The sequence below is a fragment of the Aythya marila genome (genome assembly GCF_965140915.1).
Source record: "Aythya marila genome assembly, chromosome: 1".
Taxonomy (NCBI): domain Eukaryota; kingdom Metazoa; phylum Chordata; class Aves; order Anseriformes; family Anatidae; genus Aythya; species Aythya marila.
In genome coordinates, this window is record NC_139042.1 from 3,499,024 (window position 1) to 3,526,264 (window position 27,241).

Consider the following 27,241-nt stretch of genomic DNA (forward strand, 5'->3'; position numbering starts at 1 on the left):
TTCCTCTGCAGATGGGCAGATTATGCTGAAAAGGCACACAGGATGGTTCCCCATTAATTTGACAAGAACAGCATCACACATTCTTTGGCTTATCCTTCCAAGCATCATCACTGCAAATCTTGCTTTTTATTTTAGAAGCACTTTTATTTTAGAAACTGGGCTTTTTTTCTTCTATTCTTTTTCTTTTTTTTTTTTTTCTTTTTCGTTTTTTTTTCAGAAGGAACTTCTAACCTTCAAAAAAGTGGCCATTACTTGACAGGGACAGCACTGCCTTTCTCAGCAGAAGCTAACTAGGTTGTGAAACCCATCAGAATTAGCAGCTTTCTCTACCAGCTTCTGAGCAAATGTCTCGAGACCAGCACATCAAGAAGAGCTGCTTGCTGTGGTCACTTTATTTTATATAGATATTCCTTGCTGCTAACTGCTCCCCCTCCCAGATGCCAACATCATGCTTCTTTTGGGAAAAAAAATAAAAAAAGATATTACATTTTTAATATTATTTTTGTTATTTAACAAAATATAGGAAAAAAGTGTGGCTGGAGTACACAGCAGCAACATGTAGTCATTCATCACTAAGAGAAGACAGGAAGGGAAAGGGAAAGGGAAAACACCCCACAAAACTGAGTTTTACTAATGGCTAAGGGGAAGATCACTCCATCATGGTCTACTTTAAAACAGAAAGATGAAAGAAGGAAAGAACTTGTTAAACTCCCAACAACCCTCCACAAGTGCAAAGCTGAAAGGGAAGAGGAAGAGGGTCCATACGTGCTGGCAAGGTGGGCAGAACCACTCTCCGTCGGGAATGATCATCAAAGGAGGGCGAAGGCAGGCTGTGTGGTATCCGCTGTCGCAGGAGTCACATAACAAAATCTGTTGAAACAAAACAAATCGTGAGTATCTTTTGGCATTCACAACATGTAACGAGCTCCAGAAGTGTTTTCCCTGCCAACACAGAAGCGCTTCATAAATGCTTTGGGCTGTGCCAAAATCCCCAAAAATCCTCTATCGCTTATTACTAGCTGTTTGCAGGGCCAGGGGTGGTTTTTATGGGCAAGTTTAAGTATCACAGTTTTCCACTTTAACACCAGATTTTGTCTCGTGTTGTGTTCTCAGGCACTCAGCACTTCTGGGCTACGCAGAGCGTGTGCCCGTAGGACTGTGGGATCTGGTAATGCTTTCCAGACCCCGGCCTAAGTGGAAAACTACATCTGGACAAGATGTGGTGCGAGCTGCTTTCCCTGCGCGCTCACGTCTACGTGAAGGAAACCTGGCCATGTGGAGGGAGCCTGAGCAATCTGAGGCAATTTCCTCAGTCAGGATGATTTTATGTCCAGGATGGTAGAGATAAAGCTAGAGATAAAGCCTCGCAGGCTCTCAGGGATATACAGAACTAGGCAGCTATTAGGATTGCTGCTTAACCGGGTAAAGAAACCTCTGGAGATCCCATTTCATTAAAACTGACCTAACTATGTGAGTATCTATTGCAATGTTTACCTCTAACATCCTGATGTTCTAACTTTGTCTCAGCTGTACTAGGAACCTGACACACACCTGAGAATATGCTTATTTTGTACCTCGTAAAAGACATTTAAAAGGCGGTAAACAAAAGCAGTAATGTCCTTCTCTCCTTGTTAAAGGTTAACTCATCTTTCTTCGTGGCTTCTTTACCTAAAATCTAGAGGGTACTCCACATACAGCCACCCCAAAGAACGACGTGCCTTCAGATACTCTTTTAATCTACCAAAAAAACACTCAAGAGAAGCCTTTCTCCGAAGCTTACCAGCTCTGGGTGGTTGGGAAGGCCACACTTCTTGCACGGCTCATCGTCATCAGCAGGTGCGGCTTCTTCTTCCTCCTCTTCTTCCTCTTCCTCCTCCTCCTCTGAGTTTTTTTCGCTCTCTGAGTCCTCACTGTCTTCATTACTTGAGTATTTCCACCTGCCCCGTGTCCGTGTACCCGTCCACCGAACTTTGCTTCTCTAGGAGCGACACCATTTCAAAGAGAAAACACAAAGGAAACTTACAGTTTCTTCCCAGATCCTAAAAAAATAGTAGGCTCAAAAGTGAAGTGATTCCTCTCCATCACAAGAGTTTTAAATTCACAGCAGAGCATTTCAATGAACAGATTACCATTCAAACAGCCTGAAAGTTCAACAGGATAGCAAAGGGAGAAAAATACTATCTACCTGCAGAAAGAGATTTGCAAACGAGGTTTAAAAATAGGAAGGCAGGCTGGTGACTCAGCCTCTTTTCTCCTACTTTGAAAAAGCAACCTGGTTTGTGCACAAATTAAAGTCCACATTTAAAGTTTTTTAGTTTTCCTCAATCCAAACTGAATATTTAGTCATTTTTTTATACAGTTCATATCTTTCATTTTGATTTAGGAAACATGTTTGCACTCTAAGAAGTGTATCAATTTAACTGCTTTTGATGCATTCTTCTAAGATAGGCACAATTTTCTGAAATAAAAGCAGTGCACCATACAAGTTCATATTTATATCACTTCATATTAGTTAAAACCACATTCTACGACCTGGATATTTTAACTTTAAAACAATGTAAGAAAAAAACAAAACCTTTTCTTGCAATTAACTGTCTTGTTTCTCATAAACATCATACTCTCACAAATATTTTTTAGCCCCCAGACACTGAAAATTTAAAATATTTTTTCTAGGTTTTTCAGTTCAAACCATTTTTCAGCTTTGACTAAACTACTCATTGATCTGAACCTGCTAAACTGAACTGTACAAAATATTCTAATTTTCCTGCAGGATGCACTCATTACACAGCACTACTTGTCACATTGGTAAAGTTTCATTTTGGGTTCTTAACATCCATTTCCTGCTCTTCAGCGATTTTACTGTTCATTAAAGCTTAGTGACAAATCGTGCTTTAAATCCATGAGAGTATTAATTTAATTTTAGGCTTCCTCACATGTCACCATCGTTCCAAATCCCTTTTTAAAGAGCCTTTTTAGAAAGAAAAGGAACATAAAATATCCAATTAAAGATTAGGGTATTTTGATAAAATGACAGAGGCATAACATTATCAAGCTTCTTCCTCTGTCATAACTTTTAAAAACTCTCTACCAAATTAAGCATTCTTAGATGTCTGTATCTTGAAAAAAAAAAAGATCAAATTACAGCAACAGTATTTCAAAATTTAAACTACTTGTAAAACTTACAAGCACTACTATCCTTTTATTTCACTTTCATTATTTAATTTAGTTATTTTGGATATATGACAGCATAAATGTTACTGTTCACAGTAAAATGAGCTGCTCTTTTTAGGAAGGTTATTCAGCATTGCAGTATGTGAAAGAATTTTCTGAATATGTGACTGTGTTGGTAGAACTAAAAAAATCACTAAGGAAACAAGTAGCAGTGAAAAATTAATAGGATATCAAGTTGATATAAAAGAATATACTTAAAATTACAGCCTCTTTATTCCCTCTTTCTCTTTTGTACTCCATATCCAGAAACATACGGAAAGTAAATGAATAAAAGGTGGTTACAATTACATAGATTTAGAAGCAGTATCCATACAGACGTTTAACTCCTTGTATTATTTTTGCCTGACATGCTTTTAAGATTTATGCCCCATAATGGCAAGTTTATCATGAAAAAAGACCTCTATCCATAATACAAATTATTTATCGCATGTATAAGAAGAGCTAAGTACATCATGAAGCCACCACAATAGCTTCAGCTTCACCTAGAAGTCCTAACATGTTATTCTTCACCAGTTTTGCTTTTTTTGCTTACGATCATCCCCATACTGACCAAGTATCCATCTAGACAATCCACAGGAGCTACAAGTCCCCGTGCAGCCAGTCAGTCAGTCTGACTCGCGTGGTTTGTTAGGAAAATTCACTTCCACTGGCTCAGTCTACTTTGCTGAGCTTAAATGGAAGATTTTATAAGCTGCTAAGTCAACAGATATTACTAATGCTCTCTCAGGGGGTGTTTTTATATTGGTTGAGTCCACTAACTGGATTGCAAAGCTAGTTTCTCGCAAAAATTGACCAAAGGAATGTAATCCTTCATATTCTTATATAAAACCATATCCTCCTACAGATAAGACCATGATAATTTCTATTCCCAAGCAGTAAAACCGTATTACCTTGTTAACTTTAGAATTGGACTCCTTCTCTTGTTTTTTTGCATCTTCTTTCCGTTCCTGCTTTTGCGCTGCCGCAGGTTTCTCCTCGTCCTCCTCAGGCCGTTTTTTCTCAGATTTCTGATCCCGAGTCTCCACAACTTTTGGGGTCGGCTTGGATATTCTCGGAGATCGCCGTAACGTGCGGCCGATGCTGACCTCTTCGGGTGGCGTTTCCGCCTTTCTCTTCCTACTTGAGATCCTAATCGTTAATTTAATTCCTTCCTTCTGTCTTTCAGACGTTATTTCCTTATTATCTGTTGCACAGCTTTCCTCTTCAGAAACTAGTTTATATTTAAATTTGCTTTTAGGTACAGGAGATTCCTTTTTACTCTCCGAGGAGTCCTCCAGATTAGAAGCGTGGGCATCACCTAATCCATCTGGCTCTGCCTTGGCAGCTTCAGGCTCTTCCTCTTGTTTTTCAGGGCTGGCTTTTTCTTCTACCTTGCTCTCCTCAGGGGGAGTAGGTTTAGCGTCGGAGCCTTCTGTTTCTGAACCAGACTTCTCTAAGGTAACAGGCGAGGTGGATGAAGGAGGCGTCTCAGCAGCTTTCAGAGAATCAGGCTTCTCCTCGGGCTCGCTTCTGCTTTTCAAAGCCTCCTCATCAGGCAGCGCAGGCTTGGGTATTTCTGCAGGAGCAGATGCGTTTGTGGACTTTTCTAGCTTCTCTAAGCACTCTTTGGGTGGCGGTAGCCTGTCCTTTTTGATTATCACGGCTAGCTTCTCTTCAGTATTTTTGGCACAGTCTTCAGAGTTTGAAGATTCCTCCGCTACCGGTTCAGCAGCTGCATTGTCGAGGGACTCTTTTTCCACAGGACTAGATTCCTCCTTGAAAGGCACTTTCTGATGAGAAAGCTCAGAGACCACAGCCCCTACCTCTTTCACCACAGTTACTGCGTTTTTCTCAACTTCACACGCTTTTATAATTCTGCTAACAGAGTTTAGGGAGTCCGAGATCTTTTCACCACTCTTATTACCATTTTTCTCTTTTAACGAGTTGCTGTCTTCCTTTGTAATAACAGAGTGCTCTGCCTTATTGTTTTGGATGACACTTGGGGTTATTTTTTCACTGCTCACCTCTCCATTTACCAGTATTTTCCCATCAGGACACAAAGCAGTAATCGTAGGGACTCTCTTAAAAGTTTCTTCTTCTGGTTTCCCTTCTTCCTTCAAGACATCCTTCGTTGGAGTAACGCATTTACACAGGGAGCCCTTTATCGGACTGTCATAGTCATCCGTCAGCTTGATCTCTCGCTTTTTAAGTGGTATTTTTGCCTGCTGGTCATTTTTAAGTTTCTCGCTTTCTTCCACAGACTTCTCCACAATTTCCTGGGGAGTTTTGACATTAACACAAAACTCTAACCTCTCCGGCTCATGAACTGCTATTTTGTCAGTACAACTTTTTACGTCTTTTAAGTCTTTTGGTTCTATTTTGTTTTCCTTCACTTCTACTTTAATGGGCTTGACATTTTCTTTAAAGGAGTCACTTTCCTCTTTGACAGTTTGCTTTTCTTCATTGTATTCTGAAGGTTTCTCTAATTTTACTATTACTGGCAATTTTATAATTTCTTTTTCTTCCACCTTCTCAATTTTCATCGTGTTTTCATCTTCTTTGACCACGGGAAGAGGAAGACTTTCCAGTTCCTTGGGCTGTTCCTCCACCTCCTCTTTTTCTTCTTTGATTTTTAATTGATTTTCTGTTGGCAGAGAAAAACAACTATGAAACAAAACCAGGGGACCTACAGGATTACAAATAGCATCCATCAAAATGAAGGTGTATCTAAAAAAAAACAACAACAAGTCCCCTACAAATGAATCTTCTCTCCTGGAACGATTAGGAGGCTGGTTTGTCTAGCACTGTCATTAAACAAGGAGGCTGCCAATTTTTAGAATCACTGTTCAGTTTAATTATATACAAAGATAAACCTAAATTTGAGAAGCTATCAGCAGAATTCTACGCTTATCCTTTTTTATACGGACATCTCAACTCCTTCAGTAGTATCACAAGACCTTTAGAGAAAAGATATGTAAACCCTCAGCAGAGAGCATGTGAAGCATCAACTTAGAGAAGTCTTGTTTGAATTCCTGAATTTTGTCAAAAACCAGAACATGGGGTGAGCTTCCACGTTCTTCAAGTGCAATTCCACATTTGATTCAGTTCCCTGCTTGTACAGATTTTTATTTCAAGAAAAATCTAACTATTGTATTTTAACATTTCAGAGAAAAATGGAAAATATTAAACACTGGCTGATGGCCAAATTCACCTGGCTTCTCCATTCCTAGGCAATGAATGCATCTCCTACGTCCTGTCAAAATGCACATAACAGCTAATACTCTTCATTTTCATTTTTGAGACATACACAGCGAGTAGTAGCATATACCAGAAAATCCTGCAGAGCTTAAAGAATGAGAACGTGCCTGCTTTGCTCAGGCAATTTTGGATCATTAGGGCTTAAAGTACAGCTCCAGCACCCAGAAGAAACCATACGTTTATTGTGTTGCTCTGTATTTCAGCCTATTACTTCTCACTACTAAAGCCACTTAATATCTTGGGGTTTTTATTTTGCCATGCTTTTGGAGTCACCTAGGGATAGAACTAATTAGAAAAAGCAAACATGATAGCACTGCATACACTGTAACATTATCTTCCACCACCTGGAAGATGTTATTGCAAACATGTCAGAACTCCAAACAAAAGGATGGTTTTTCTTTCTTCTACCTCACCCCTCTCCCTCTGCACTAGTGTAATTCTTCTCCAAGACGAGAGCTTCCCAAAGCAGTTAGAAATACACAAAGTACATGACAGTTGAATTAATTACATGTAAAGAAAACAAGCATTTTACAAGAGGAAAGAGTGGTGAGGAGGAATTTGTACATTTTATCATGTTTTCAAATGCAAAGCGTTGTATCCAAGTAAGTCTCAGCAGTTAGCAAAGGAGTGAGAGATGCATCTCAGCACACCACAAGCAGTAATAGTCTGAAGGCTCAAGACTGTTTTTGCTCCCCCTCCTAGAGGTGATCACCACTCTGAGCTCTTGTAACATAAAAATAAAAGCTGCCTCTCTGAAGACATTTGTCTGCAACAGTGTGAGCAGCGCATTTTCTGTCTTCTTCTGTCCTCTCTTCACTTCTCTCTGGATAAACTTAGTCCAACCATGTCTTCCCATCACCTACTGCTTTCTCCCAAATTTCTGACATCAAGAATCTCCAGAACCCCCAAACCTCTCTATCCTGAAAAGCAATGGCTGTTTTAAGATCTATTTTTTTTTTTTTTTTTTAACTCCCCAGGCTGCTTGTAAGGCATTTTGTATGCACAAAATGACTCAGCAGATGCACAAGTTGTCTTCATGATATTTGAGTCAAACAGGCTAGTAAAAAAGAAAAAAATAAAGTTAAGCACTGGTTCAGTTCACTTTATTTTTGAATAAACTAATTTAATGCTATTTGGAAAGCTGCCAAAACAAATGGGTATGAGTCCTTCGGATAAGTTTTCAGAGTACCTGTGAAGGGCTTTAATATTTTCCTAGAATTTGAGTACAGACTAACAGGAAGAGTTACTAAAGCTCCTCAACTGAAATGATCAAAGCTCTGTGAACACGCTGACTGCACTTCCATCACAGCACATGTAAATAATTTCATTATTGATTGCATAGGAGTGATTTTGCATGCATGTAAGTAGTGATCTAGGTGACACTGGAAGGCTGAGCTTGTGGTAGGACTTTGGGACTTATCCCAAAGTGAGGTCATTTATTAAAGTTTGTAAAATCATATTTGAAGTAGAGATCTCAATTAAATAATTTGACTCAACTGATTTTTAGTGAGACCAAGAAAACATCAGTACTTCATAGAATTAATTCTGCAGTAACAGTAACTACACAGATTGTGCTGTCACTTACATGCAAAGGTAGATACTGGAAATGTTTTAGAGACACAATTCTCCTGGAGTTTGTCCCAGTTTACTGCAATTTCTACCCTAGCCTTTAAAATATTTCCAAAACAAAACGAAATATTTATCTAAATGTTGCATTTATTTCTTCTGTTCTACAGTGTTTGCAAAGAATGGGAATAAGGTAGCAAGTGTTCATCTTCGGTACTCAGAACAAAGCCAGGTCTTTGCCAATTCTGTACATCTAATTAAATTAAACAGATTTGGAGAAACATACTAATGCTGGAATCCTTAAATCTTGTCTCTGATTGAGCAAATCTTTTCCTGCAGTTTAATGAAACGTTAACACCGAGTAGTAACTGGTGTACAATTACTTGGGATAACAAGCTTTTAGTTTTTAATAACCTTTAAAAGATCAGATTTTTGTAACAAAATATTTTAGGCTAACTGATAGTAAGAACCAATGCACAAACCACTAAGTCAAGCAAGATATTAAATATGTGCAATGACATGATAATAAGGAAGGAAAAAAGGTTATTTGCTGGTAAAAACGATGTGGTGGAGGCAGCTAACGACCACTTCATGTAGAAATATTTTAGCATTTCAAATTGATTCGACTTAAACTCATGTCTTCTTGAAAAATCGTGTAGGCTGGGAAATAATTGAGGAAAAAGCCTATTTTTTTGATTCAAACTTAAAAGTAAAAATAAACAACGTACACAATACTGTAGTGACTTCAATCATGGCATTGCACAAACAGATTTTTTTTTCTTTTTGAAATTTTAATGTGTTTAGAACAGGAAAAGCTGGGCAACATTTTGATGCTCCACAAAAGCATACAATGACAAGTATTTACAACACTATACAAAATGTACAGCATAAGTAAAATTACTTGGAAAACAATTTATACACATCTCTTTTTTTATAAATAACTCTTGAGCTTAAATACGCACTAAAAAGTTCATTAATATTTACCAAGATATTCAGTATTTACTTGATTTACTATGAACAGAAACATGTATATTTTTTAAAAAAGTCCTAATCTAAAACAGCAACTTTTCAGCAAGTTGAAAATCCTGACACTGCCACAGCACAGCATTTAAAATTTGAGAAAAGGCAGAAAACCTTGTGTAGCTGCTTCTTCGCCCTTTTTGGTGTCTTCATCTTCTATGCTTGGGCTTTCACGTGACGAATTCTCCTGCTGAGAGTTGTTGTTTTTCAACAGGGCAGGATCAATTTGTGCTTTCAAGAGCTCAAGGGTCTCTGCAAGCTCATTTCGGTTTCTAGATGACGGAAGAAAAAAACATATTGTCTGATAAGCCACTTACTCGCTCACCCCAAAGGGATTCATTAAAAATAAACAAACACCATCTGCTTAAACGAACGCTGCCCTGAAAACCTCCTATCCAAGCACTGTGAAATGCCTGTCCTACCAGCGACTGCGAATTTTGCAGTCGGAAACTTTCCAATTTATCCATACCAAAATAAAACTACTTTTTTTTTTTTTTTTTTTTTTTGGAAGGACTTTATCTATCCCAACTCAAATCCTGTTGGCCCGGATCCAAGCTGCTATTATTTGTTATTCTTTCATTCATCCTTCTCTTACGATCCTCATTTTTCTTTGTCATATTTTCTTTTTTCTTTTTTTTCTTTTTCATATTTTCTTTGCAATTTCTTCTTTCTTTCAGCAGAGAGGAAACTGAAAGCTTTCTGCCTGTGCAGCAGAAAGGCAACCACATCATTCGAGTGAAATTTTCAAAGCAGTTAAATAATTTAGATAGTTTCTACAACAGCCCATCCTAAATATATTTGGGAAACAATATGAAGATGTCCACAAAATTCCAGCTACTGTGATTGGGAGACAATATTTGTGTATCTGTGTGTGAATCTCAGAGTACTTTAACTCCTTACTTAAACTGGCCATCTAATTAGAAAAAACAAAGCCTTAATAGATAATGAATTTGAGTGATGATTAAACACATTGTTTTCATAACAGACTACAATAATAAGACTCATTTTCTTTTTCAAAATCAACATTCAACAAGTAGTTAATTAAAGTAATAAAAGGAAGACTGGAAGTGCAACAAGCCTGACACGCAGAACACCACAGGTTTAAAAGCATTTCAGGTTTCATCATTGCATTTCTGTGTTTTTCTGCTCTAAGTGTGTCAGAGCTTTCCCAGCAGAAGCCTGATTTCCTCTGCTTTTCGCATTGACCTCTGGAGTCTATAATGTGGGAAGAAGATAAACACTGCTCAGCTCTTGGCTGGCTTGTTTAGATACTTCACTGTGTTCGCCCACAACAGCTGTCTAAATTTCATTGGTGGTGAGGCTTATCACTTTATGGCCCACTGACAGTGATTTAAACCATTCTGTGTGGCTGCCCTGGCTACTAAGGTTACTGAAGTTATGGGTACGTGAACAAGCTATGGATATAGAAGTTAACATTTACAAACAGAAAAATAAAAAGTTAAATTATGTATATTATCTTTAAGATCTATTTCTACTTCTCTATCCATGTTCTAGAGTTGATTCTGTTGAGCCCCGTTTTAAATCCACTTGGAACTAATCAGCTGAAAAAAGGTAAGATTGCACGGAGATAAATTAAAAATGGGTAACTGGTAGATATGAAAAAACACACACAAATAAAATTATTTTTTCATTAGGAAAGATCCCATATGTGCTTTGCATTGAGTAGGAAAGTGAAAGAAAAAAGTATGTAACACGCATCACAAAGGAAGATGACTAAAATGTTATCAGACCAATTTGCAGCAGCTGAGAGCCAGGGGCACTGAGTCATTTACATGTCAGCCTGCGTCTTCATCACATACCTCATCTTCAGTGATCTCTGAGCTGAATTCTACTCCAGGAAGGGTTTAGTACCTATCTGGATTGCCAGCAATGCTTTTAGCTTCATGAAGTTAAAACTGCAGCATGATTCTCATTAGAACAAAACTGTAATTGTCTTAATAGGGCAGAAGTTAAAGAAGCAACAGTGCCCCCTCCACCTCCTAAGGCCCTCAGCATGCCAGGAAGCAACATGGAGCTACTGTCCTCTAGGCAGCCTTCTCTTGGCTCCTCTTCTATACATCCTCTACGGCTTGGTTGAGAATAAAACTCATTAGCTATTACCCGCAGATCAGTGAGCCATTTCTGTACATATTTTTGCACTAAATCATACATTTTTTAGTAAATCATACATGATTTAGTACACGAAGGCAGAAAATGTGGCTGTTATGAGCCTACTCCATGAGAAATAGAGAGTTATTGAAATACATTTCCGAACTCAGTCAACAACAACAAAATATGGGAAAAAAAAAGGGGGGAGAAAAAAAGGAATACCTAACAATGCACTTCCATGTGGATCCATCCTGGTCATCCTGTTCTTCTATGTACATCCTGACATTATGCTCTTGATCTAGCTGATACCAATACATCAGTCCATCCTTGTCTCGACCAATGGGCTGAAGACGCATGGCATCAGCATCCTCCTCGTTAATTATATTTTTAAACTTTAGATTGTCATCAAACTGACATTCACAGAGATACTGGAAACATGAGAAAGTAGAAAGACTGTTAAAACATCAAAACATGAAGAGAAATAACGTATGAAAGTCTGAGCGTGAGAGGTACGCAAGCAAAGCATTACTGTTTGGGCCACTACAACGAGCAGTGTGCCTGGGACAAGATCAGCTCCACATTTAACATATCCAGGGAAGGTTCCGTCAAGCTAAAGTTGCAAGGTGCTTCAGTGAGTTGAGAAAGCCCAATCTCCGGGATATTCAAGCAAGTGAGGGAAAAAAAGCAACATTCAGAAACTTAGTAGAATGTGTACCTTCAGAATGCCCAGCTTGCATTCCACGCTCATTTCTAGGTATCCTTTTTTTTCCATCTCCCAAGCCCAAGTGCTGTTGAATTCTTGGCAAATCTGTCACAAACAAAATATTAAGATTGGGAGGGTTAGAGGATAAAAGTAAACTTTAAACTTTAATACCAATAATACCTTACTGCAGTAAAAATTACACATGATCTCTTCAGGACTACGTCAAAATGTCAAAAAACCTGGCACAAAAATCAAACTAGAACTGGGACAGCTCAGCAGGCACTGGCAAATCTCCATGGAGGAACGTCTCATTATGGCCCTGACCACTACCAACTCCTCTAAACCTCTTAAATTAGGCAGCACAACCCTGAACTGGGAAGTTTTTCTCATCTTTGGTGTGCAAAATCTTCCATTTTTCTCTGAATTGTCTATTTAGAATATAAATTGTCTTGAGTGGACATGGTTTCTTTCTACTTCTTTACAGTACTTACCATGTAAGATGCCAGGCACTCTTGGGACCTACCTGTCCTACAACAGCACGGCAAATAATAAATGAAGCTGATATTCACTCCACGTTGTGGAATTATTGGTTGTATCTTGAGCCTCAAGCCATTTAATTAATATTTTAAAGTCTTTTAAGTGAAGCCAACCTCAAGTTACTAACAGGCAAATAAATTCAGCGCCACCAACGTGGACAAAGCCCAGAACGTGGAAAAAGCAGCAGGAGAGGACAAGAAGACTGGATCAGGGGGGTGTTCCAATAATAACAGTGCAGAAAGAATTCCCTCTCCTCCCTGAAGAAGTCAGAGGTGCTTATGACAACTCTCGTGGAAAGAGAGGGGTCATGAGCAAAAATCCAGCAGCTGCTATCAGTGGAAGATAGAGCACGGGGATCTCCAGCTGGAGATCACATCTGAAAGCAACCTTCTCTGGAAACAGCAGCAAAAATCACCCGAAATTTCACCCACCACAAGCGCTGTGAAGCTCAACGTGGGATGCAACCGAGCAAGGTGGAGGTCTGTCTCCTGTCCCCACTGCTGACACCGATTGTTAAGTGACCGAAGCGTAAGCTACTGCCCAGGAAAGGGAAATCTGGGGCATCAGCTTGCAATTAGCTTGGCTCAGCCACACCATAAAGCATCCTCTGAGTCTGTGACCTCCAGAGAACGGTGACGACGGCGCTCTGATGATGGTAATTCTGCTGAGGAGCAGTTTTCCCTGCTCTGAGGCTGAGGGACATCACGCTGCTACCTCTGTGGCACGGAGCTGACAGTCACAAAATGAGCTCCCTCTGCCTTCTCTCTCATTTTCTAAGCTGTAACGTGAAGAATGCCAGGAAACTGTGCTAAGGGCACGTGCCAGTCACTGTTCACTGCTTGCTCATTAAGTATGAAAGCAATAATGAGAAGTTTGGCGTGCTTCGGAAGCGAATGACTGTGAAAGCAACAACTCAAGAGACGTAAGGGCCGGTGAGGCATCTGCTCCAGCTGAACCGACTGCGTTTTGACAATTAAAAATCATGCTTTCTCCTGAAAATGCAAAATACGTTTGACAACAGTCAAGTTGAGCGTTTGGTCAGGAGGCAGCGCAGTCTGAATTCAGTCACCAACACGTTTCTCAAAAGCTGGACAGTTCCTCTTAGTTGCTAAGATGTGTAGGACAAGCCATTTCTTTCCCTGAGTCGTACATGACCACGTACTGTCGTTGTGCAGGAGAAATTTGGATTCCTGCAGCCCTACAGCCATTTTCTCCCCAAAAAGAGTAGTGTGCATGCTGGGGAGCCAGCTCGGGTGGTTTGTATCATCCAAACTTTGCTTTAGCAAAGTAAAAGGGAAAAAAAAAAAAGTTCTAAAAAGGAAAAACTGGTCTAAAAAGGAAAAACAGGCCTAAAAAGGAAAAACAGGTCAACGCTGCCTTTTAGAAAAAGTCAAAGAAGTCAAGCAACGCTGCAGACTTTTGTATGAAGAATGCTCTCAGTGCTTCTACACTTTTTCCATTTTTCCTGTTTTTTGTGGCATTTCCCAGTGTTGTTGTTTTTCTAAAAAAAATTACACCTTTTGGAAACGGGGACAATACTAGCATACCTTTCTAATTAGCTATATTCATATTCCTTTGTGCTCGAGACTTCTTTGAACCGCTGGCTAGAATAAATATCAAGTTAGCTGTGGAGACTGCCAAATGAAATAAAAGTCATTACTGATTATTGGCCTTAATGGGGGGACTGGGAAGGTTTCCTTATCGTTCTCCCATCCTTGCTGAGGGAATATTTTCCATAATATTCCCTCATAAACTTGTTTTTCTCCCTTTCTGCTTGCCACACAACTGCTTCGGTGGGATTTACACGCTCTCCAGTCAGAGGGAGGTTTTTTTTCTCAGCTCGCTGCCATGGCCTGTGGGTATATTGATGGATTTCATACAATTCGGTAACCATGGACCTCACGACAGTTGCATGAATTATGTTGTTATTGCAAAACATCAACATGAACACTTCACAGCTGGTGAAGAGGTGAAGTTTAACCTCAGGCCCTTTGGCAGGCTGGTTCCTGACACGCTCCCAGCCCCGTATACATCTCCCAGTCCTATTTACATCATCATCCTAGGGCTACACAAGCCAGGGGGCAAATTCCTGCCTCTCTAAAGCTGGCAGAGAGCACTTAGGGGGGCAAACCGTAACTGGAGGTGCTAAGTGCCATTATTTGTTTGGCTGCTGTTACCATAACGCTGTCATTCTGAGTACGACGCAGTCCTGGCTGCGCAGACAACACCAAGCCTACATTTTTGTGAATTAAAAGGCTCGTGGAGCAAGGTCTCTAGAGAAGAAATGCCAATCTGTTTGAGTATTTGTGTATTTTTATTTTATAGAGTGTAAATGCTTTAAATTAAGAACTATTTGCACGTAAGGTGCCAACAGAGGCACTGCCCCCTCTCTGCTCAGATTAGCCTGCTCGCAGGCTGCCGAATCTCTTTCACACCCAGCAGATAATGTTTATTTTCAGAGCTTTTTGGACAAGCCCAGGCAGACTGAAAGTTAAGCTGGGATCTTACGCAACTAAAGGCTGGGCGCACACGTCGATGTTGGCCACAAGGCAGCCCAAGGCTCACTGTAATTCATAGCAGGCCTTGCTGACACAACAGCTCATCGTAATCGTATCGCAACACAGAACACGAGATGCATATTGTACCTTGATCAAATATTTCTCCCATCTGTCTGCCGTGACAGACTTCCCGATCTTTCTCATCAGTTTCAAGTGAAGCTCCACCAATTCTTTTGGAACTGCAGGATTGAGAGAGAAAGAAAAAAGACGTTATAAAGGCTGGTGCAAATAAATCTTCAATGTTAAACAGTGAAAAACTGCGATAAATGGAGAAATTTTAATAAAACACAGTAACTGGAAGCCCGAGTAAGAGCAGCCCGGCCACTAAAAAAAAAAAAACAGAGCAAGATTGAATTAATTGCATGGGTCTTTGGCTTAATTTACATTTATGATGACCGCTGCCCTTCCTGTGGCCTCCCTTGAACTCGAGGAAGCACACCTCGACGATAAATACTTAAAAACTCGGCAGCATTAAAATAGAAACCGCAGAGGAAGTACGCCAGTCACACCCCTGCAGAAAAAAAACACTTCATTACTGTGAGCAGCACACCTGCAGCTGCCTCCACCACTCCAAAAGGTGCCTCCTGCACCGTGCCTGGATTATCACTGAAGCCAAATTATTTTGGGCTGGCTGCACAGCGTGGGAGATGTTCTAGAAACGGGGTCCGTGTGGATGCAAAGAGTCTCGTGGCATCGATGGTTTCCAACTTGGCACGCTCAGAGCTCACGGCACACACCTCGGGTGCAACCTCAGCATCTCCTCTCGGCTGGGATTTATAAATCAGGCTGGCACCACCAAGTGGCAAATTTGCAGAACGTCAGGTTTAGAAGCAAGAGTACTGTCGCTTTTTAAAACTAATTAAACGGCAATTATTAATGCAACTACACACAACTAACGAGATGAGCTGTCTCATTTACATTTTATTGAAAAATATTAAAGAACTTTTTTAGTATTTTTGCTTGCAGGCTGTTTGCAAACAACTTTATTTTTTGAAAGCATTTTCATTCCTCTACACACACACAAAGTTAAAAGGAAAAACTCTTACAATCATATTTATTATTATGGTTTTTCTGCTGGTCTGGTAACATTACTTGACACGTGATAAACAGCTGGGATACAAAATGCATTTGTTCTGGATGAGGCATTACTAGGTAGGATTTCTTTTACTGGTCTATAAAGTGTTTGAGCCTCTTCGTGAATGTTTTCAATATTTAACTTGCTTTCACTCTACCGATGCTCATCCTTCGATCCGCTGCCTCTATTTCCAGGTGCAGACGAGTTGGTAAAACGCTGGGCTGATGAAGATGCTTGCATTGTTTCAGAAGATGACCACAGCTCCTGGTTTGCAGCCAGCGAGTTAATGCACAGCCACAGGCCCTCCTCAAACCCAGAAAGCAACAGCCTGGTAGCCAAAAAGAGACCTTTAAATGCGGATAATTCGAGTGACTCTGAACCAGCCCTTGCTTTTTCTCTTTCATCCACGTTGTTTCCATTAATGTTGCAAGCTGAGGAAACCTCACACGTCCCCTCCTCAAAAATAGATGCGTTTCACAACTCCAACGCACCAACAAGGCACGGGAGCAAAGGTCTCAGCCCTGCGAGGTGCCGAGCGCTTGGCAGCGCCGAGATTCGGCCCAGAGCACTTTCCACACACAAGCAGTTCTGTCAAAGTCAGCTCCCACAATTTAACCTCAGTTTGCGTTCGTGTAACGTGGAGCTGAGCCAGAGCATTCAAAACCTCGCTGGATCAAAGCTTTTGTTCTGTGTTTTCCTTTTTTAAATTTTTTTTTTTTTTTTTTTTTTTTTTTTTTTACAGGTACATACTGATTGGAAGCCCGGTTTGAAGACGCCCGGACGATTCGTTCCAAAAGCACCAAACTCCCAGGCACCAAAATATTCTTTGCTGGAGCGCTGCTCTTTGAAGGGACGGAGAATGTTAAAAATCCAAACACTGGGAAGCGATTTTGCACACCCACCCTCGGTCAGCACTTATGGGGACGTGTTGGCAGCCACTGAAACCCCGCTTGTTTTCTGAGGCTTGAGCATTTCAGGGATCTTGGTGACGCGTTGACACGGTTATTTTCACACAGAAACTTCACAAACGTTACATTCCTGATCCTTTTCCACTTATTTATTACCTTTCCAAAGCGTTCTTCACACGGCCAGGGATCTCGGCTAGCTTTTTGCCAGCTCCCTGGTGAACCCTACGAGGAATTGCGTTACGCAGGAGCCCAGGAACAAGGTGGGAGCTCAGGAAAAGAAAATCGAGGTCCATTTTGCAGGCAGAAACCGTAAATACCGTAGGGATCCCACGCTGCATCACAGCCCTGGCTTGCAGGCAGACAGCAGCTCAGCGAGGAGGTGGAAGGAAGGCTGAAGAGCGGTGGAAAATCCGTCCCTTGCTGGAGCACCTCGCTGGCAAGGGGAAGAAGGGCACCAGAAAACGAGATGAATATTTCGGTCAGCTCAGAAATGCCGTGAACCCGCTGATCTTTAAAATAATGAACGTTCCCAGGCTTTGATGAAGCTTTGGTTTCTCTGGCAAGCTACGGTAGCTCCCCAGAAGCACCAGGCCCACTTACACAGAATAAACTTCGATGGCGGAGAAGACTTTGGGCCAATAAAAAAGGGAAACGGTGCTATTTTAAAACCAAACCAGCTTATTTTTAGGCAACTAGTAAAAACCAAGCCGTGGCCATCTGCTAGATAGTCAGAAACGCAGACTTTTGATGGCAAGGAGCCATGAGTCAGGACGAATGAGTCACTGCACATGGAGTTATGGGGCTTCGGGTGTACTTTAGGGGATTTTGTGAAGTCCTGAGTTTTCCTGGAGGGCAAGCCCTTGTCTGGGCATCGGGCAGTGATATCCTTTGGATGCTTTTCTGTCTACTCCAGCTTTTCAAGGGATGTCCTGTACATCAGTCCCACGTTCCTAGCAAATTCGGAAAAGGCAAAAAATGGAAATGGAGTAGAAGTAGTAGGACCACATGGAAATCCCGTCCCGTGGTTAGCAAAGCCTTCACTTCCAGCACCTGCAGAGCCAGGGATCAAAGCCCTGGTTGTGGCTCCCCGTTAACACCTTCCCAAATAACCGTAAACTCGGTTGACCTCAGCTTCTTTCCCCTGCCAAAACGAACACGCTCCCAGCTCAACACGCTCCCAAACAACAGCAGAAGAAAGAAAGGAGGAAAATGGAAAAAAAAAAAAAAAAAAAGCTCTGGGTGTGGAGGGATGCTGGGACTCGTTATCAGGAAAATGATTACAAATAAAGTGTCAGAGATGTAGGGCACGGAGAGGAAGATGAGGAGGAAGGGAGCAGCACGCTGAGGCCCTTGCACTGCAGGGAGGCACATTTTGGGATGCAAAGAGTGCCGGCAGCTTGCACGCTCTGCGAACACAAACAGGTCCTCCCAGTTATACCAGTAAAACCTTTTTTTTCCGTGCTAACTTGCTTTGGCAAGCGGAATGAAAAAAAAATAATACAGGGCAAGTGTTTCCATTCACTGCTGGCTCTTTCTGTCTTTCTCCCTTGACCACAGTGACCTCTGCTTGGTGGATTCAGCACCAAAGCAAGCCACGCTAAGCAGGTGGGTGGTGGAGGTGAAGGGGATCTGTAGGGACATCCTGCCTCCCCTTCTCATCCACTCACCGTGTGTGACCCTACAAACCTGGCTACCGGCACCCTGGGTGTTTCTCACCTCAGCCCTGCGAAGAAAAATGGGAGATCCCTGCAGTTGGGAAGTGTTCGTACTGAGTTCATGGACCAGAGAGGGAAATGATGGTGTTGGTACGAACGTGGCACGCTAAAGAACTGGAAGGAAACAGCCTCTGCTGTGAACCAGGCAAGAAGCTACAGCAGCCCCCTGAAAAATAACCACATTAAGGAGATTCAAGCAGAATATCTGGCTCCATTCACGTTCAAGCTTGGCAGAAAAATACGTATTTGACGCCTATATTGTTTCCTAACATGAAAAGCAGGAGTTTCTGTTCCAAAGGACAACCTAAATATCTTCCAGCTGATTCACTTGACGAGTGTAACCAGCCTACCTCCAAGCTGCCTGCCCGTAAAAACGACACTGAGGAGAGGGGGGGAATCGCAGCCGCTCTGCCTCCTGAGCAGAGGCAAAAGAGCAATCAACGACGCTGTAATTAAACCCAAAACGCCACCAGAACGAGCGAGTCACCGAGCAGCTTTTTTATATCCTGTTCCTAGAAAGATTTTGGCAGGCACGAAAACCAAACAAACCGCGCTCCTGTTGAAACGACGCTGTCAGCCCAGCGAAGGGCCCGGAGATCTGGATGCTCGGCAGCTCCATCGGTTCGATCTAAATATCAAGCAGCTTCACCTCTTACCTGTAGGCTCTCTTCCCTTCCATGTGTTTTTTTTTTCCTCCCTACTTTACTGCCTGCAAATCTGTCCTGTGATTTTATGCCTGTGCTCCTAATGCCCGCACTGCCACTCGTCGCCTCCTCTCCATCCACCAAAAATCCTCGTTTGCTTCATCGTTAGCATAACTCTGGAAGCTGGAGAAGAGGACTGGGTGTTCACCAAGCAGCTGGAACCATCAGAGACCGGACCAAGCCAAACAAAAACCCCTGCAAGAAACTTCAGCTTTTTCAGCAAGCTAGAGGCTGGTTTAGTTTTTCACCCGAACAAGTCCCCTCTGTTTCTTTCTCTGGCTACTAAGTTCCTGGCAATATTTTTTTTTTAATTTAATACATTAAGCAACAGCAGGAAAGAAAAAAATAAGAAAATCAAGACAGGCACGTTAAAATGTAAGATTTAGAAAGAAAAGCATATTGCACTAGGCTAGGAAAATGAAATGGAGGTAGAAAAAAAAGGAGAAATGACTTTGAAAACAATGAAGGAAAAAAATAGCACACGGTCTATTTTAGAAACTGGAAATAGCCCAGGGAAAAAAAGAAAAAAAAAAGACAGCAAATAAAAGCCCCGTTTACTGCCTCAAAAATGTACTGAATAAGAAGTGGGCCCAAATCCACGAGCTCCAGATACATGAAGAGAGAACGGGAAAAATCAGAGCAGAGCAGCAATGTGCAAACAAGCAGCAGGCACTCAAACACAGGGAGGGAAAGCCACGTGAAATTGTCACAGATTGCTGTTGCTCCGTGGTAAATCACTTCCAGTGACCACATCACGCACTCCAACTCTTCCAAATCAAGCCCACTTGACTTGCTGATTAATTATCAGCAAGTCAGAGGCAAGCACTTGACTCTCTGAAGCTGCTGTAAGCGTGACGAGCCAGCAGCTTGCACTCTGGATGGGAAAAATCAGCAACTCAGATCCTCGAGGATGGCTCTGGGAGTCTCTTCCCTGCAGAGTCTCCGAGGTGTGAGTGGTTTCTACCCAAGACTTTTAGACTGTGAGCAGGAAAGGCTCCTCATTTTCCTCTTTAGCACTCTCAAATCCAGAGCACCTGTGATGAAGGTGAAAGGCAAATGGGCACGGTGTGCCCACAAACCACACAGATCCAGCCAAAGACACATTTTTGTGTGTCTTACGGAGTTAGGAAGCAGCAGAGAACTTCACAGCGGGTTGGTGAGCCAGGATTCTCGAGCTGTACAACAGGAGAGGCGGAAGAGGCAGGCAGCTGGAAACGGGATCTGGTTCTGGAGAGGTGTGCAGCAAAATGGAGATCTCAGGTGGGATGAGGCATCTGCTGGCTGTTAGAGGAATGGAAGAATCACTCGCCAAAAAGGAAGCAAGCAAAAAGAAATCAATATGGCAACGTTTGCCTCTTGCTCCAGCACCAAGTAGTTCCATAAGCAGGCAAGAAATGGTGAAGTTGAATTCAGTGCCTTCTTTCAGAAGGTTAAAAATTACCACTCACTCCTCGGAGGGTGTCCCAGCCACAAAGCAAACAGCAAGAAAAGAAACACAAGATCCAGAGGCCAAAGGATAGACAAGAAAAGGAAATGTGACTCTTATTTGAGTGAAAAAGGAGCCTGAGTTTTAGATCCTACTCCTCACTCCCAGAATTTCTTAGGTATCTGCCATTAAAACCTCAGAAAGGGGAGCAGCAGAGCTGCAGGATTCATCCAAGCAAAGGCAGATATTTACACCTGAACGAGTTGCAGATAATCCAGCGAGAGCCCCTGGCCAGAAACACGCTTCTGGAGTCAGCTCATCCTAAAGCACACATCTGAAAGAGGTTGGAGTCAATAAATGCAGTCAGATTAATTCTGTTGTGGAGTTTCTGGCAAGTTTTTCAGTGAAAACCAAGGTGTGTAAGGTCTTGGGGATGGCCGCAGGGGTGTTAGCAGCTCCTGGGGGTTGTACCTCATCCTTAAACAGCCCCCTAAACTCTCACGCTCCCCTTCAGACGCAGAATTACCATCGCAAATCCAGCCTCGATTCACAAGGTTTGTCCGTGCACAGACATTTCTGGCAGACAAAATCAATTCTTTGAGCATGGCAGCCTTTAACTTGGAAAGAAAGAGCACGCACCCTCTTGTACTGAAACCAAATCAGGAGCCTCAGTGCAGCGAAACAAGTGAGGATCAAGATTAAACACAACACCGAACCGCACACTGCAGGAGTTAGGGCTTCAGCTTCATGTTAGAGTCCTCTTTATTCATGTAACAAGTGAAATGAGCTTCTTTAACAGTGCTCTGTTAGAGGATAAGCGGAATGCAAGTCATTTTTTAGTCCATTATATGAAAACAAGGACAAATTTAAATGCTTTTTAATTCCTCACTCTGTTTTGTTACTTGAAATGTCGCTTTGGTGGCGGTTTTGGTGAATTTCTCGGGTACTGAGCTGAGTTTTCTTCAGCATTGACAGAAGAAGGATGTTGGTGATCCTACGAAACCACTTACTCACTTGAATAAAGAGGCAATGTTAAGAAATTCAGAGCATGATAAATAAAATCACTTCTCTACAACAAGTTTAATCACCCAGGTTAGGTCATAATCCTTAGCCCTTAGTAGAAAAAATATACAAAGTTTTGTGGGTTTTTAATGTTTTTTTTTGAGTTTTGTTTTCATGTATCAGATGAAATCTATCAGGGAGATAGTTCTGCCCTTTTTGGCGTTCAGAGAGCACGTTTTTTCCTCTAGTCATTGCATGGAGACTTCACCTGAGTCCCATTTATACCTTCAGGCTTCATTTCCCTGCATCAAACTTGCCATCACGCCTAGCAGTTCACTACAAAACTTGCACCATGTTTCCTTTAACACTAACTTCACGCAGCGATGCTAACAGGTGAATTGTTCCTTGGCAGTTTCCCTGGAACTGCCAAATATTGCAGATACCACTTCTAGAAAGCCCGGTCTTGCAAACTTAGGTCTTGTAAGACAAGAAATGTTGTTAGTTTACTGGACCCTAACGAAATACAAGAATATAACCATGCCATAGAGATGTACGTTTGATATTTTGCAAGAGATTTTGATGAATTTGTGTAGAAAACTTGAGTACTCCTCAGTAATTTGGTACTTTACAAACAGTAGCACTGTGTGAGCCCAAGATTTAAGGATCAGCATGAGCAAACTTTGAAGACAAAGCCAACCCAAGTCATTCTGCAGCACACTTCCCTCTCCAAGGTAATGTCAGCTCATCACCGTACCTTAACCGCAGCTCAAGTGAAGATTTACAATATTTTAAAGAACTACCTGAGATTCAGAAAGAGACAGGCCGCATTTCGGAGACTGATGAAGATGCCTCTGACTGTCATGCAGCTGGCTGAAGTGATTCTGCAAACAAACTCAGGAGTATGAAGTTTACAAGGCTGATCCAATGCACGCGGGATGGGAGGCTGCTCAAAAACAGTTCCCCAGCGCTGTTTTTAAGCAAACCAGGAAGAAAGCAAGAGTAGAAATGTGAGGAGTAAAACCGCCTGAGACAATTGTCTGATGAAGTGTTAGTAGTAAATAAAAACCAGGTGTGGTTTCTGACCAATTTCCTTAACCTTAGGTCTCAAATAAAGACATGATGCAGTCATGAGATGAGCAAACTGTCCTTACATGAGCTGATAATTGAATCGCAGACAGCGCAGGGATTCACAGAGGCTTCGTTCCTTGAAACATGGAGCTCTAAAGTAAGAAACCCTCCAAGCAAAGTCATGTTTTGACCTGCTAACACTAAAATCTCTACCCCCGTTCACGCAATCCTTTTAATTGCCAGGAACGGTTGTAACTCTGGGGCTGCTGCAGCTTCACGCAGGCAGCAGGGACTGTCAGTTGTGGGGTCAGCACTACCTGCCACCCCAAAGAAATTAGAGTCTATGCAGAAAATGTGTTTATGGCAAGCACTTGGGAAGGAAGATGATGAAATGCATCAGAGCCACGGCGCTGATAATCCAGGACTTGGGTTTGATGGTGACCACCCTCTGCTGCGTCAGAATGTGGGCACAGACACCCTAAAACACACGTCTGCAATTGCCCACCCCCACGTTAGCTTAAATCCTCTTTGTCGTCACAGCCCAGCTTAACTTTGAAGCCAGAAACTTCACGTTCTTGGTTTTATTTTTAAGTATTTTTACCACAACTCAGCATTTACTCTCTGCATCGTCGAGCTCTGGCCTCAGCAAGAACCTGCAGCAATCAGCTGTAATTATGCAATACGTGAAAGGCGTTTAAATCTTAAATTATTTTAACAGACCATTTTGCCGCTTCTACAACCCGAAAGGAACGCAGACCCCCAGAAGCCTTGCCCTGCACACACTTAAAAAAATCTCAGAGGTTAACAGCATTCATTTTTTCAAACTTTTTTTTTTTTTTTTTGATAGAAACTTTCCTACTGTTCTGCTCACCCTCCTGACCTGTCCCCGTTTCCCTGCCAGGTGAAGCAGCCACCGCCGGGCACTAAAATCAAGCTGAAGGCAAGCAAGAACAGACAAGCTGGGATATAGACACATATCCCAAATAAAATATCCCCAAATTTACTGTATGATTCACAGGCTATTCCTCCTGCTGTCTGGTACTGTCTGGGCTGTCACCAGTGCCTCGAATCTTTTCTCAGAACGGATTTTAAATATTCTGTGATGTATTCATCATAAGCATTTTCCCTTCTCATGCAAACTTACAACTGTTTTGCTTGCAGCTTCGTTGTCTGCTCACACTACTGTTTTGTCGTCTACTGCGCTGTTTCCCCTCGGTCTGGACCAGCCATTTTACAGTTGGATCTGTTTTCTTAAGGACTCATCTCCTTCCTGTTTCCTTAGCAAGAAAGATTAACTGCCCACGGCATACAAAAAAATAAAAATCAAAGGGATTCCACTTCACTCGTACCATGATGACGGGAATTCACTTTCTCTTCTGAGCTGCTTCCCGGCGGTTAATCGGTTTAAGGTTTACTTTCCCTCGGAAGTTATCACCACTTGGGCTGACTCCGGAGAGGTTGAGCAATGCATTCCTCCAGCTCTCTGCCTCGGAGGATGCGAATCAGTGGATTCGAGAAGGCGAATCCCTTCCTCAGCACATCCAAACCCACCCTCTGCAGTGCAAACACGGACCTCTGGCAGCAGCAAATTGCGTTGGGCTGCGAGCTCCTCGCCTCACCTGGTTCCTCCTGCCACGAAGGATCCGTCACAGACAGGGCTGGCTGTGATGGCTTCGAGTTTTGTTGTTTTAGCAAAGGTGCTGAGGAACACAAGTCAACTGTTTCAGTCTGGGACCTCCTTAAAAGTCTTTCTGAGTGCACGCCGAAGCGTTCTGCCAAGCACCAGCCGTGGAGCCGTGCTTCGGAAGAAGCCAGAGAAAGGAGCAGAGCATTTGTACTTTGGAGGATAACTGAACTCTCAGAAGGATGAAACTACAATTTCCTAGCGTTTATCAAAACCAGATGTAAGAGCTACTTGTGTTTGATTCCCTGCATCTCTGCTAGGCTCTTTAAAATGTGCCAGTCCCCGTTTTCCACTCCTGTCCTCCCAGCTCCAGTTTGTATATTTTTACCAGCTGTATTCCCCAAATTTCTCTTCCAGAGAGCCCAGGGAGTGTGTGAGCCCGGCAACGAGCACACTTTGGTGTTATTTGGGTGTTCCAGGACATCATTTCCTAACACGTCACTTTTATCATATTTCACCTGCGTTGCCAGAAAGGAGGAGGACATCACAAATTAGCCCAATAATGACTTATGCAAACGAGTTCCTTAAGTTCTCAGCAGTGTCCTTATGTTAATTATCATAGCTAATGATTTTTTCCCCCTTGGTTTAGGGCTGCTGCTTCTGCTCTCCCATCTTTTAAGTGAAATCTCTTCTAAGGGTTCGGTTTTAATGCCTCCACCTTGCCACTTCAGGATAATTTCAATTCTCTTCCTTCCGAGCATGGCTGCTCCTTCTCCATGGAGGTGAAGCTTCGTGGTGGAAACCTGAAAGCCACAATCCGATGAGCGCCGTTTTCTTGGAAAGAACCAAAAAAGAGGCTGGGGCTGGCGAGGCACGACTCAATTTTCCTTCTCCAACCATCAATCTAACCTGCGAGCCCAAGGATAAGCACAAATTTTCTCCAGGGTGCTACCTGATCACAGCAGAAAAGAAACCTGACAAGCTCCTTCAGAAGCACGCCTCGCCTCGAGGAATTGGTTGTTTTTCCCCCAAACCATTCAAGGGATCACCAGGGCCACAATTTCTCCTGGAGTTCTGAGAAATCCTGCTTTGTTTCACTCCTGGGGAAGAGCAATAGCTGCATAGGGCTGACAGCAAAGCGTGTGTGAGGCTGACAAGTGCTAGAGGCTACTAAAATACTCGTTAAGGCCCAATTGGTTGTCAGGCTTCGCAGAACAACCGAAGCAAGGGAGAGTTCATTGATTTGGGACGAAGCAGGAGGAGGAATGAAGCAGGGTGGAAAGAACATCTTGGCGTTACAAACGCAGACCTCGCTGTATGCTACAGCTTGGGGAAAAAAAAAAAACAAAAACAAAAACACAATGCTGTTATTGCAAGGCTTGGAGGAAGGAAAAAAATGCACACCTTTGTACGAGCTTGGGTATTTATTTCTCGCTGCGATTTGTGGAAATGGGGGCTTCCAAAATCCACAAGGCACCGGTGAGCGCACAGCCATGATAAACATCCTGCTGAAGAATGTTTTGTCCTGTCCTCCGTCCCTCCTCAGCAGCTCCTTCAGTAGCTCCTGTCCCCTCCTTCGCACCGCACAAAGGAATTTCTGCCATCCCTGCCCTCTGCCACCAGCAGGATCTTGTTACCAAGTCACTCATGCCAAAGCCTGCCAGGTATGCGGGCGTTATTTCTGCCTGAGGGATGCCAGCCGTCAGCTACTGCAGAGCACAGAAACCCCCCAAATGGTGATTCTGTTTTAATCTTTTAAGTTTTCCAGCAGTTCCCATGGGCTTCTCAGTTTAGGCCACGCAGAAGCCAACCTAAACATCAGCTCCAGGACGGGCTCAGAACAGGAGGTGCCAGGTGGGGGCACTGATAATTGCACACACCGTTGTTAACTTCAAGGTAACGCTGTCCGGTGTGAGAAATCTCAAACAAGAGGAAAAAACTCCACTCGAAGAAGATGTAAAAAGGAAAAAACACAACCAGGAAGCCCCTGGGCTACAAACTATTGGAAGCTGGGAGAATATCCCAAGAAACTCCCAGCTCCTGCAGCTGACCAGTGCTGAGGACAAGATGCTGCTGGATCACTGCCTTCATCTGGAGCAGCCTTCCTGGGGCCGGCAAAGCACCTCCTGCAGTTCTTTTCCTGGATTCCCACCAACACGCCCAGCTGGGAGAAGCAGCCCCCGTCTCTCCAGGGCTATATCAGGTACTGGCACATGTTTCCGACACCCCAAATTCTGTAATCCTGAGGATTCGGATGAAGTGCAGCTCAGACTGCTTTAACAACTCGGACGTTTAGTCCTTCAGGTGGGGAAGAACCTCGTTGAAGCTTAAGTTTTCCAGCGGGGATGCTATTTCTGAGCATGCCAGAAGAAAAAAAAAGAGGACAAGAGCTAGACAAAACACAGCTCCTCGCTTACACGTGATGGTGCCACGCCGCTCACCCTGATGGCTGTGAAGGTCCCTCCTGCAGATATACCACAATGTCTACTGACACGAAACTGGAGCTGCTTTTTAACCCAGAAGCACGATTTGCCTGTCTCCCCCGTCGTTATGGGTGATGGGGAGTCTCGCTGGGGCTCAGAGTGGTGTTCCCAGCCACAATCCCAGCGCACACTCCGGTGGGATGATGGGCCAGCCCCATCTTCAATACATCAAGCCTTGCCACGGGAAAACTAACAGAAGGGGGTTAGTTAGATCACAGAGATGCATCCGTACTCTATTAGGAAGCAATTAATTCCAAGACAAACTTAATTCACTT

General features: G+C 42.7%; 1 protein-coding gene across 3 annotated transcripts in view; it reads right to left on the minus strand.

The window, feature by feature from the left end:
• Nucleotides 1-27,241, minus strand: part of RSF1 (remodeling and spacing factor 1) — a 55,840-nt gene that overhangs the window by 22,453 nt on the left and 6,146 nt on the right. The window contains exons 2-9 of one of the 3 annotated variants that reach the window (XM_082778733.1): nt 16,008-17,894; nt 15,049-15,140; nt 11,879-11,971; nt 11,386-11,591; nt 9,169-9,326; nt 4,122-5,854; nt 1,781-1,978; nt 766-870 (exon numbers count right to left, since the gene is read on the minus strand). In XM_082778733.1, the coding sequence (XP_082634859.1) occupies nt 766-870; nt 1,781-1,978; nt 4,122-5,854; nt 9,169-9,326; nt 11,386-11,591; nt 11,879-11,971; nt 15,049-15,140; nt 16,008-16,107 (2,685 nt within the window). In that variant the 5' untranslated portion in view covers nt 16,108-17,894. Of the gene's footprint in view, nt 1-765; nt 871-1,780; nt 1,979-4,121; nt 5,855-9,168; nt 9,327-11,385; nt 11,592-11,878; nt 11,972-15,048; nt 15,141-15,511; nt 15,844-16,007; nt 17,895-27,241 lie in introns of those variants that run through there. The other 2 variants (XM_082778734.1, XM_082778732.1) reach the window with 2 other exon arrangements.